Source organism: Schistocerca cancellata, chromosome 1 (assembly GCF_023864275.1).
Source record: "Schistocerca cancellata isolate TAMUIC-IGC-003103 chromosome 1, iqSchCanc2.1, whole genome shotgun sequence".
NCBI lineage: Eukaryota > Metazoa > Arthropoda > Insecta > Orthoptera > Acrididae > Schistocerca > Schistocerca cancellata.
This window is the reverse complement of record NC_064626.1, coordinates 318,150,158-318,163,759: the sequence shown is the minus strand read 5'-3', so window position 1 is coordinate 318,163,759 and position 13,602 is coordinate 318,150,158. Positions and strand designations below refer to the sequence as shown.

The following is a 13,602-nucleotide window of genomic DNA, read 5'->3' as shown; positions in this document are numbered from 1 at the left end:
TCAAGATGGAGAACTTCACGAAGATGGAATGTACATCGAAAAAAGTAAAATAAATGTAATTTAAATATGTACAAAATAAGATCTCTATTTTGTACAGAACTTTATTTAGAAACGCAGTGATGACTTTCCAGGTAGTGTAAAGACGTACTGGGAACTCTGATTAGACAGTCTGTGGTTTGAAGTGTGGTTATATGAGAAATACATGCAGTCAATGTTTTCGTCGACAATTATAACTGAAAACTATACGGAAAATATTGTTACCTTTCCATTAATGAACACAACCAGTAATCGGAATTGTAATTTATGGTGTTATTGGCCATAATCTTCTGAATCAATAGACCTGTTGTTCAGATATGCGATCAGTCATGAATTTTCATTTCAGTGGTTGTAAAATTGTTATACATGCACTTTTGGCTTCCCAAACACGATGTAATTTGTATTGAGATCATATTAGCTGAAACAGTTGGTGTTGGGTTCCGCTAAAGTTTCTTGCATTTTCTTTGAAGTAAAAGTGCGCAGTTCTCTGACGCTTAAAAAGAAAAGAAAACATCCAAATTCACCAATAACACCAAGTAACCGAGTCTTCGGTGTGCGTCATTTGAGAATTTTGCATTTACACGCAAGCAGTGGTTTTCACTGATGTAGATCAATTTTCTTAAAATGAAAGTGAAACTAAGGAAGTAACCATCACGTTTTGTCATTTTATCATTTGTATTGCCCTTTTATTGATATGTAGTGTAATTTTACATTTTAAAATAGTTTTTCATTCGTATTTTCCAGATATGCCAACAAAAATAATAACTACGAAAGCAACAATATAACGTAATAATCTTATATTTACGCACCATTCACCACCACATCTAATCCAGATAACGCTTCCTTTATTATGAACTTATTCATAACAGCATAATATATGGCCAAAAATATTTTGAGCTTGAGGCGTTGTAACCGCTCTGAAAAATTACACAGGGACCAGGGAGAATGCTTAAGAATACAATAATTTCTATATAACATTACACATAAAACGAGGCCGCAGCAAAGTCTTAGACAAATACAAATTTAAAAACTAGAGACTATATAAAGTACTGTAATTGAATGAGTAGTTAAAATGTTTATGGACGCCAAAAGTATCTACTTCTGTATAGTTTTAAGAATTTTTATTGTAATGGTGCGATTTCATTCTTTGTACAGAATCTACAAGCGTAACTCAAGATTTTCTTAGGGAACATGTATCGTAGATGAAATAAAATAAATATTTTTTGACGAAATGTCCACACCTAAAAAAAGAAGAGAGACGTGGCCAATATCAGACTTAGCGTCAGTACAAAATATGACACTACAGGACACGGCAGCCTACATAATCTTGTAATACTTATCTCTCAATGACAAATCACTAATCTACAACAGGCCACTGGATAGAAGCATTAAAGTTATCTTCTTTATTACTGTATGGTTTCATGCACTAGTTAACGTTGGTTTCTGAGGATGTCTGGAGGACTTGTGACATTGTGGATGGCACTAAGTGATTCATCATTGCTGTGAGAACTTCCTATTGACTATTGATGAGAGATGAGGCGATGGAATCGCTCGAGGATGCCGCTCCACCGTCTGAAAAACATAAAATAAATTTATTAGTGAACGGCATATTTAGTTTAACGTCCAACTCCACAAATTCACATGTGACGCAGCAATACGTAAATATTCTCTTTCCTTGCTCTTTAAGAAATCGTAATTACGCTAAGAAATGTGATTGAATGAATGTTTTTTTAGGTTATTAAATGTTTGCAAATTAGGTTCATTTTCGTAATTAGTGATACATGATAATAACATGTAATTGTTGTCTTTTTTTGTTTTTAGGCCTCCGTTTTACCGCAGTCGCAATTATGTAAGTAAAAGAGGTCATAGCTTTCTTTTTCGACTGCAATAAAAGTCTTATTTAGATCATTTACGTTCCACTTTATTTCTAAGAATCTTCAGTGATCACACGTAAAACCTGAAAACTGTTTACAACCTTGAAAAATAGATCTATAAGGAAACTCAAATTACATTAACTATTAGAGGAACCGCCTTAAGTTACACAGGAAGAGAGAGGAGATAGTGTGTCTCAGCTAAAGATTTTGGGCGATGGAAACTGTTAGAGGAACTAAGGGCAATTAGTTGTAAAGGACGCGTCAAAGCCGAGACTGTTTTAGGGGATCAGTCATTAGCTCTCTTTTGAAACTGGAAACGTGAGGAAACCGTGAGAGATAATTTCAAAGTCAAGTTTCTGCTGCAGAACAAGATTTAGAGGAGAAAGGGGCTTCGTTTGGAGTGAGACAGAAAGGATTTTATTCTGATAGGAACGAGGAGGAGAATCAAAATCCTGAAAGATCCAGTCGCTCGTGGATTCTCATTAGTTACTACCCACTCTCTAGTGATTGCCCTCTTGTGTTTGGTTTGATACGTCGCTCCGAAAGACAAATAATACACTTAGTTCTTCGAAAAATGCAACACACAGGAAGAATCATCTGAATCAATCCGCTTTCATAGGATGTGTAGAACGGTGTACCATCGATAAGTGAGCAAGACCACAGAGAAATGATGTACATGTTGACCCAGCAGTACCTATCTCGTGTTACTGGATAGCTCAGTGTCACGGCAAACTGAATTGAGAATCACAAAACGAACTGGAAACTTGAAAGCAGGTACAGTATGTGTTGCCATTGTCAGTATGCGCAGTCTCAGCAAATGAGATAGTCCAAGTAGACCAGAATGATCTGTGTTCAGGAAATGCGGTTGTGATGCAGTAGCAGTTCGGATCGAACAATGGACGGTATATGACATTGCTGCATAGATACACCGAAGGGTTGGCACTAGAAAATGTAATCCTGCAATGACTGCCATTTTAGCAATGTAGGCGCAATGAACCGCATGCTTCGTTCACAGTGAAGACTCGATGTGAGGGACTGAGTGGGTGCAGACGCCTTTGCGTCGATTTTTCGAAGGTAGGAAGATTAGGCTGTAACATCTCTTCGCCACTGAACTCTTTAGATACAGGGCTATAGCTAGCGTTGTTCCAAGGACGGGGAAGGAAATCGGCCGTGTCCTTGCAAAGGACCTACCGTGCCATTTACTGCGGTATGGACTGGAGGCACTGAATCGCATCGACGTCTACTGTTCAGAAACTAAATCGCCTCACGTTACAGGGTGCACTTTCACATTGTCAAAATAGCAAAATGGGATGTTTTCTGAGTCCTTGCTACCTTCAGAATAGTAAAGAATGCATATTACTCAAAACGGGCAAGAGATTTTTCTAAATTTACAAATTCTAAAAAATGTCGGATTACATTTCTCGGCTTGTCGTCTAAGGTAAGTCGTTCAGTCAATATTGCCTTTCGTGTTCCTAAATTTCGCCGGGATCCAACTTGATTGTCTTGCAGGTCGACTTCTCCCATTCCATCCGTGTTAAACTTTGTACCCGCGACCGTCAAGAGTTCGTGGAAGCATTTCCATACAAATAGGGCACTCTGTCCGCGTTACAATGGTAGCAATTATTTTGTTACAATGAAGTAATAAAGATAATTAGGAAAATACACTCAGTGAATTACCCTGTAACGAACTGATGGAAACCAAGTGTTCATCCTATTAAAGAATCAAGCAAACAACACTGATCAACTTCTCGAAGTTTGTCTGTAGTGTTACTTCAAAATAATCAAATGTTTAATGTAATAAATGAATCCGACAATAACACATTATCGAACTGAATTGGGGAAGAAAGAAAATTATACATTTTGATTAATAGAAGGGATCGGCTGAAAGAACACAGTGCGAGGCTTCAAGGAACAGTCACTTTGGTAATTAAGGGAAATGTGAGGAGTAAATATTGTTGAAGAAGAGGTGAGCACGAGTACAATAATCAGGTTCAAATCGCTGTAGGTATGGCTTCTATTTTCTAGATTTAATTTCTTTTTTGTCCTTTTTGTTAATGTTTGCTTTTTTACGATTGAGAGTTTATAATTCATAAAGAGATAAAGTGCCTGAGATAGTAAAGTAACAGAGCAAACTCTTCTATTTAACCAGAGAGACGACACAGAATGCGTCATAATAGACTTAAAATGTTTCTTTTGTAAAAGTATAGATATGACGATACAAAGTAAAACCATTCATGCCTCATGCGATTCCTATGGGTTCGTTGCCGATTCATGTAAATTTATTCAAGGTAAAGGTATTATTTCAAAGCAAATTATTGCTAAGAGTCCTGCGCATTATTTAGATACCCTGAATAATGTTTCGTTCCCAAATAACTCTAAAACTGGTTTTCAGCACTGAAATAATTGAAGCTTTCGGGGGAATTTCTGGTCGGCTTCACAGATAGTCAGTGAATCAATTTTAATCGTGAAACTGGATCTGCATCTGTTCCAAAGTACTTTAAAGGAGTCGGATAGTTTTTCTACGGGCGACACGGTGATTATATATTTCATGATTTCGAAGAAATACCGCAAGCCGAGGTTACTCGAATGTTGGCTTATAGTGGACTTGGACTTGTTAGGAATAAAAAACAATAACTTTCATAATTTGATGTATAAAAATACAGTGTGAAAGCATTTATTAGTATTCAGAATTGACAAGTATTTTTTATTCCATCGAATTATCCAGAGATCATGGTTATAAGTAAAACAGTTTTGTGCTTCACACAGGAAAGTGATATAGCGACATAAAATACCTACAGTGCCCCACCACGCAAAATATTTATGAAGTAATATAGTAATGTTTTCTTTTAATTTTGGAATTGTAAATTTCGTAATCAAGGCAAATACGAGAAGTAAATATTGTTGAAATGTAAGCACGAGGGAAGTAAGCAGATTCAGAAGGATGGAAGTTGCATCAGACCACATTTCAAGCATTACGTATCACCACGGACAACGCACTGACCGAGGTCCCTCGCTTAATGATAGAAAGCAGCGGCGTTGGCGTAGAGTTGTCAGTGTGAACAGCCAAGCAACAAAGCAGTACTGTGTGTAGTAACTGAACAAGTCAATGTTGGGCGTACGGCAAACGTATACGATCGGACAGCGCGACGAAATTTGGCGTTAATGGGCTGTGGCAGCAGACGACTGACCAGCGCGATTGACAATAGTAACAACAACAACAACAACAAAATTAAAGAAGAAAAGAGTGACAGACAGAGATATAGTGAAGCGCGTTTCCATCTTTACATTTCCAGAAAGGATAGTACATTTTAATGAGAAGAACATAAAGAAAAATTGCCTGCACCAATAATTAAAGTTATATCATCAACGTTCATCGATTTTTATAGCAACAAATCGGCAAACGCCCTAATTAACAACGTGGTACTTCTTTAACGTATATGATGCAGTGAATGGAAATCAACCTTTCTTGCATCTATGAGAGCCAAAGTGTATTTAAAAAAAAAAATTCTCTTAAGAGCTCCTAACAATTAATTCTTTATTGCAACCGATTTAAATCCAGAGATCATCATCAGATATGTCAAAGTCATTTGAAGCAGCTTACACGGCAGTTTAAACCTAAGGCGTCAAATAGCATAAAACAACAAATGTATTCGCAATTGCGAATACGATTAGATTTCAGCTGCCCAATTTATTAATTACATATGAAAATTTGCGCATCAAGCTGGAGTTCCTGCTTTACCACCGAGCGGTTGCCATAACAACTTCGGCTATCCGAGCACGCTTCCTGGACCGACAGCAAACCTCCATATGTCGCCATGTGTCCACGTCCTGCACTCACACAGTTACTGTGATTTCCGCACAGGGAGAAACTTATTTATAATTGTCGTGGCCTGTCTAGGCATTTAATGTGATTTTGCAGTGTCTGTGTTTTACAGTGTACCATGCAATGTCCTTCAGACATACACGCATGTCGGAAAAAACAGACGCCGCTACGATCTACAGCTGTAAAACACGGACGCTGCAAAATAGTATTACACGCCTAGATAGGCCGCAGCGGTAATAACTTAGTCTCTCTCTGTGCGGGAATCACAGCAACTGTGCGAGGGCGGAACGTGGACACCTGGTGACAGACGGTGGCTTGGATCCGTCTGCGAGGTGCACTCGGATAACCGAAGTCGTTATGGAGACGGTTCGCGTAAAGCGGGAAATCCAGGTCTGAGTCCGATCCGGCACAAATTATCGTATCTCACTAATAAATTGTGCAAAAAAAAATGGTTCAAATGGCTCTGAGCACTATGGGACTTAACATCTGATAGTCATCAGTCCCCTAGAACTTAGAACTACTGAAACCTAACTAACCTAAGGACATCATTCACATCCATGCCCGAGGCAGGATTCGGACTTGCGACCGCAGCAGTCGCGCGGTTCCGGAGTGAGCGCGTAGAACCGCGAGACCACAGCGGCCGGCTAAATTGTGCAACTTCTTCTTTTGTTTCACATAGCTGTAGCTCTTAGCAGTGAATGCATGTCTGCAGGACATCACATAGTACACGATAAAACACGGACATGCAAAAGAACATTAAATACAACTGAAGACACTGCTGTGGTAAAGTATTTCACAATGATGATCTGAGAATTGTAACCTGCTGTAATAAAAAAAGTATTCATTAGTAGCTCATGGTGTTGTAAGTATGATATTTCTAAATACCTTCTAGCTGTGGGCTACCACCTTTAATCAAATGTATGATAAAGAGTCGAGGAACATGAAAGGGAATCAGTGGTTGGGAAGGGAGTGAGACAGGGTTGTAGCCTATCCCCGATGTTATTCAATCTGTATATTGAGCAAGCAGTAAAGGAAACAAAAGAAAAATTCGGAGTAGGTATTAAAATCCAAGGAGAAGAAACAAAATCTTTGAGGTTCGCCGATGACATTGTAATTCTGTCAGAGACAGCAAAGGACTTGGAAGAGCAGTTGAACGGAATGGGCAGTGTCTTGAAAGGAGGACATAAGATGAACATCAACAAAAGCAAAACGAGGATAACGGAATGTAGTCGAATTAAGTCGGCTGACGCTGAGGGAATTAGATTAGGAAATGAGACACTTAAAGTAGTAAAGGAGTTTTGCTATTTGGGGAGCAAAATAACTGATGATGGTCGAAGTAGAGAGGATATAAAATGTAGACTGGCAATGGCAAGGAAAGCGTTTCTGAAGAAGAGAAATTTGTTAACATCGAGTATAGATTTAAGCGTCAGGTAGTCGTTTCTGAAAGTATTTGTATGGAGGGTAGCCATGTATGGAAGTGAAACATGGGCGATAAATAGTTTGGACAAGAAGAGAATAGAAGCTTTTGAAATGAGGTGCTACAGAAGAATGCTGAAGATTAGATGGGTAGATCACATAACTAATGAGGAGGTATTGAACAGAACTGGGGAGAAGAGGAGTTTGTGGCACAACTTGACAAGAAGAAGGGATCGGTTGGTAGGACATGCTCTGAGGCATCAAGGGATCATCAATTTAGTATTGGAGGGCAGCGTTGAGGGTAAAAATCGTACAGGGAGACCAAGAGTTGAATACACTAAGCAGATTCAGAAGGATGTAGGTTGCAGTAGGTACTGGGAGATGAAGAGGCTTGCTCAGGATAGAGTAGCATAGAGAGCTGCATCAAACCAGTCTCAGGACTGAACACCACAACAACTAGAACAGCATGGTGCATATTGTTATAGCGTTCTGATAACCATTACTGGTCGTAAATGTATCCTTCGTCATGACCTTTGACACTGATTTTCTTTTCAAAAACTGAAGTGCAATGCCATAATCCCTTTGACATGAGTTTCTTAATCCCACTTCTCCCACTCCCATCCCCACACCCACACCCACCCACCCACCCACCCAACCAGCCACACACACTCACCAGAAATTCGAAGCTGTTCGAAATAAGTGGGGCACTGTGTATGCTCTATCCATACAGGGTGTAACGAAAAGGTGAGGTTACACTTTCAGTGGAAAAAAATATTTCCTCGCGTAGCAATTTCCATCTTGCAGCTGGTTGTCTTACGCTGTGATAGGGTTGTCCTCAACTACACGAAGGAGTTCCTCCTCCTGTTGAGGTGTCCTGGTCCTTCTATGCCTCCTCCAGTTGCGAGTAGAGGGCTTTAGCGTCCCATTCTTCCTAAGACGACGATAAATTGCTTCAAACTCCTCCTGTAGAGGCACTGTCTTTCTGGAAATCTCTCTAACAAAACATAATCAGGAAGGTATTTTGAACATTTCATGTAAGAAAACGTTTCTTGTAATGGTATTATGTTCTGTTTCTGCATGTTTCCCATGATTAACGCGATTATGATAAGAAGCAGAAAATGAGCTCTAACATGGAAATAAAACGTTTCCGGACCCACGCCTACAGGGTGAGGCAGCTAAGTCATAACAGCCCTTGTATCTTCCCAGCCGTAATAGATACAAAGATGCCGTTTGGACAGTGCATTGCAGGGGCAAGGGCTACTTGATTACATCACATTTCATGTTTGTGCTATTTTTTATTACAGAGATATGAGGCCATTTTTTAAAAAATGGAACCCTATGTTAAATTTTAGCCTAACATGAGTGGCTTAAAAAGACACTTTCAAATATGCGTATATCATAATATTCAAGCGAATAGGTTTTGAGACACAGATATGTTCTCGTATCGTGTTCGTCCTTCGAAGCGGCGTTGTCCAGTGCGACCTTTCCTGTTGTGTAGAGTACATGGTAAAGGTCGTGAATCCTCCTTACAAAAACACGCCCATTTACCCAACAATAGTAATACATACTGCGATATTTGCGCAAAACTTAACTGATGATATAGCGCAAATATTATTAAGTTATTTGACAATTGTGATACCAAAATAGTAGACAACATACAGTATTAAAATACTAGAAGATTTTAATACATTCTAAGTAACAGAAATACTAATGTAAATGAGGAGGTCCTTATTGGTCACAATTATTTCGTACGTTTTTTTTTTATTTGAAAATATTTGCTATTGATCACAATACGAAGCAAATACACACAAAGATGCAAACTACATACTGTACATGATACTAAACTTTACTGAAGCATGTGCTCAAAATGCTTCCCCTCTGCTGCAATGCACATTTGTAGTCGCCGCTCGAATGATTTGTGAACGGCTGCGAGGGTATCACGTGAGATATCAGCGCACGCTTAGATGATACGTTACTTCATATCGTCTGGCGTAGTTGGTATTTCAGTATACACTTTATGTTTGATTGCTCCCCACAGAAAAAAATCAAGAGGGGTCAAATCAGGAGACCGGGCTGGCCACTTCACTTCAGCACGTCGTCCTATCCAACAATCCGGGAACTTTTCATTTAACAGCTCTGTAGCCACACGGGAAGAGTGAGCAGGACAGCCGTCATGTTGGAACCATATGCACTGACGCGTAGTTAGTGGTACCTCTTCCAGCAAAACGGGCGGAATGTTTCACAGGAACTGTGCTTAGTTATTGCCATTTAGTATACCCGGAATGACGTACGGCCCCACAGTGACGTTTCCGACCATGCCGCACCACACGTTAACACTCCACGGTTGCTGATGCTGTACCTGTAGAAGCCAATGAGGGTTCGCTATTGACCAATAATGTATATTATGCAAATTAACATTACCGTGGTTGGTGAAAGTCGCTTCATCAGTAAAAAGCACCCGTTGAAAAAAACGTTGTATCATCTTGTAGGCGCTGCAGCGCAAACCAGTAAAATTCCTGGCGCCGTTCGAAATGCACACCGGAGAGTGCTTGATGCATTGAGAGGTGAAATGGGTGAAATCTGCCGGTGCAATATGCACAGAACACTTCTCTGACTTATATCACATTCCGAGGCGACACGTCGCGACGACACAGTAGGGGCTTTATGCGCCAACGCTAGAACGCCCTCTTCATGTACCTCGCCAGTTGAAGTTTTCTGCCTTGTCCTCTGTATGGCGTTCCATTATCTCGATTCAAGTAGTTTCTTGCAAATACTCGCAAGAAGCTGACGCGTAGGACTCTAACTATCAGGATACAGCTCTCCATATCGCTTTATTGCCCTAACAGCATTTCTTCTACTTTCACCGTACACTAGAAGCATATCTCACTTTTCTTCGTTGGTGTAGATGTCTGCTCCAAGAAACTGTGACGGAAATGCGATGTCTCATTACCCCAGCAGCACATTTATATCTTTCTCTCCAGCTACCTCGTGCGTCACCTTGCGGCGTTATCGAGAAGCAGGTAAACAAAGTCTTCCCTGTTAAGTTGCTCAGTCGTCAACAGGAAAGGTCGCATTGGACAACGCCGCTTCGGAGGACGAATACGATACGGGAACATATCTGTGTCTCAAAAAATATTCGCCTAAATATTATGATATACACATATTTGAAACCAGTGTTTTTAAGCCCATCATGTTACGCTACAATTTAACATAGGGTTCCATTTAGAAAAAAACCAAAGATGGCCTCATATCTCTGTAATAAAAAAAAGCACAAACATGAAATGTGATGTATGCAAGTAGCCCCTGTCCCTGCAATTCACTGTCCAAACGGCATCTTTGTATCTATTACGGTTGGGGAGATACAAGGGGTGTTATGACTTAGCTGCCTCACCCTCTATAAAACACATTTTATTCCTCTGTGTGCGAAGAAAGTTTGCTTAAAATTTGGATGTACCTTTTGTTAAACCCCGTATAAGTTGCAGTTGGTAAACGTGCAGCGAGGATAGCAGTCGCAGTGGTCGGTGGTGAGAAGTGAGAGTCTGTCAGGCAGAGTACGTACCCGGAGCCCAGGACTTCTTGCCGCGGGTGCCGTAGAAGCCGACGGGCGCCTTCTTGGTGTTGCCCCTCTTCTGGCGAGTCGCCTCGCTGGCCTCGTTCAGATAGTACAGCAGGGAGTCGAGGTCGGGAGGGGAAGCCCCGTCGTCCTTCTTGCCTCGTACTCCCTGAGTGGCGGACAACACAGGCATCACCTCAGTAGCACGTTCACACTATCGTCAAACTTACTCAAGCTACTTTTGCTTCTATACTGAGATCACAAAAGTCACGAGATTGCGATATGCACATATACAGATGGTGGTAGTACCGCATATACAAGATATAAAGGGCTGTCATTTGTACCCAGGTGATCCATTTGAAAAGGTTTCCAATATGAATATGGCCTCACGACGGGAGTCAACACACTTTGACCGCGGAATGCTAGTTGGATCTAGATGCATGGGATATTCCATTTCGGAAACCGTTAGGACATTCAATATTCCGAGCGTCATACACTACTGGCCATTACAATTTTTACACCAAGAAGAAATGCAGATGATAAACTGGTATTGGAGATATATATTATACTAGAAGTGACATGTGATTACATTTTCACGCAATTTGGGTGCATAGATCCTGAGAAATCAGTACCCAGTACAAACACCTCTAGCCGTAATAACGGCCTTGATACGCCTGGGCATTGAGTCAAGCAGAGCTTGGATGGCGTGTACAGGTACAGCTGCCCATGCAGCTTCAACACGATACCACAGTTCATCAAGAGTACTGACTGGCGTATTGTGACGAGCCAATTGCTCGTCCACCATTGACCAGACGTTTTCAGTTGGTGAGAGACCTGGAGAATGTGCTCGCCAGGGCAGCAGTCGAACATTTCCTGTATCCAGAAAGACCCATACAGGACCTGCAACATGCGGTCGAGCATTATCCTGCTGAAATGTAGGGTTTCACAGGGATCGAATGAAGGGTAGAACCACGGGTCGTAACACATCTGAAATGTAACGTCCACTGTTCAAAGTGCCGTCAATGAGAACAAGAGGTAACCGAGATGTGTAACGAATGGCACCCCATACCATCACTCCGGGTGATACGCCTGGATGGCGATGACGAATACACGCTTCCAATGTGCGTTCACCGCGATGTCGCCAAAATGGATGCGACCATCATGATGCTGTAAACAGAACCTGGATTCATCCGAAAAAAATGACGTTTTGCCGTTCGTGCACACAGGTTCGTCGTTGAGTACACCATCGCAGGCGCTCCTATCTGTGATGCAGCGTCAAGGGTAACCGCAACCATGGTCTCCGAGCTGATAGTCCATGCTGCTGCAAACGTCGTCTAACTGTTCGTGCAGATGGTTGTTGTCTTGCAAACGTCCCCATCTGTTGACTCAGGGATAGAGACGTGGCTGCAGGATGCGTTACAGCCATGCGGATAAGGTGCCTGTCATCTCGACTGCTAGTGATACGAAGCCGTTGGGATACAGCACGGCGTTCCGTATTACCCTCCTGAAACCATCGATTCCATATTGTGCTAACAGTCATTGGATCTCGCGTTGGTCGAGAGGGGCAATGTCGCGATACGATAAACCGCAATCGGGACAGGCTACAATCCGACCTTTATCAAAGTCGGAAACGTGACGGTCCGCATTTCTCCTCCTTACACGAGGCATCACAACAACGTTTCACTCTTGCCAGTCCTGAGCTGTCCATTCGGCATGTTTTTGGGTCCATCTGTACCGCGCTGCCTTGTGTCGTGGTTGCAAAGACGAACCTCGCCATGGACGTAGGGCGTGAAGTTACGCATCATGCTGCCTATTGCGCACAGTTTGAGTCGTAACACGACGTTCTGTGGCTGCACGAAAAGCACTATTCAACATGGTGGCGTTGCTGACAGAGTTTCTTCGAGCCATAATCCGTAGGTAGTGGTCATCCACTGCAGTAGTACCCTTGGGCGGTCTCGGCGAGGCATGTCATCGACAGTTCCTGTTTCTCTGTATCTCCTCAATGTCCGAACAACATCGCTTTGGTTCACTCCGCCTGGACACTTCCCTTGTTGAGAGCCCTTCCTGGCACAAAGAAACAATGCGGACGTATCGACCGCGGTATTGACCGTCTAGGCATGGTTGAACTGAACGAGCCGTGTACCTCCGTCCTGGTGGAATGACTGGAACCAACTGGCTGTCGGCCCCACTCCGTCTAATAGGCGCTGCTCATGCATGGGTGTTTACATCTCTGGGTGGGGTTAAATCTTCGAACAGTCAAAAGGACTGTGTCTGTAATACAATACCGACAGTTAACTTCTATCTTCAGGAGTTCTGGGAACCGAGTGATACAAATTTTTTGATGTGTGTATATTTGAGAGCAGTGTGATACTAATTATGGAAATATGCAGTTCACTAATTTGTTGAAGAATAGAAATTATTTGTGAGTCTAAAGTGGATTGTGATGTGCAGTTTCCCTTGTTCTACTAATAAAAAGCAAGTGGCATCTCGTATAAACAAACTGTTTGCAAATTTAACTATCCTTACAATAACTTTTCCTCGCTAAGATTTCCTACAGTCTCAAGGTAGCGGATTCACGACCTAGGTGCTGCTTTCTGCGCAGGGGACAACAACTGTAGAAGGCTGCAGGTTAGTGAACAGTTATTAGAACTTATGCATTCTACTCAGGGTGGTGGAAGTAAATGCACCTCGTGTGTACTGCAGTCTTAGTACAAATGAGATCAGTGAGATGACATCTCTGGTAACACGGGGAAGCTACGAAGAAGAGAAATATTTTTGAGTGAAGAGGTTTAATGATACGCTTGTATAAATATCACTTTCTTTCTGTCTGCGACTCTCTCTTTTTCAACATGCCGTAATCGCCTGCAGTACTTCTCGTGGCTTCGTGACCATATTGGCTG

General features: G+C 41.7%; 1 protein-coding gene across 1 annotated transcript in view; it reads right to left on the bottom strand.

Moving 5' to 3' along the window:
- Positions 1 to 702: 702 nt before the first annotated feature.
- LOC126161249 (tachykinins) overlaps positions 703 to 13,602 on the bottom strand; it is a 58,024-nt gene continuing 45,124 nt past the window's right edge. The window contains exons 3-4 of the mRNA XM_049916992.1: positions 10,709 to 10,871; positions 703 to 1,608 (exon numbers count right to left, since the gene is read on the bottom strand). Coding sequence (XP_049772949.1) covers positions 1,550 to 1,608; positions 10,709 to 10,871 — 222 coding nt within the window. The 3' untranslated portion in view covers positions 703 to 1,549. The remainder of the gene's footprint in view (positions 1,609 to 10,708; positions 10,872 to 13,602) is intronic.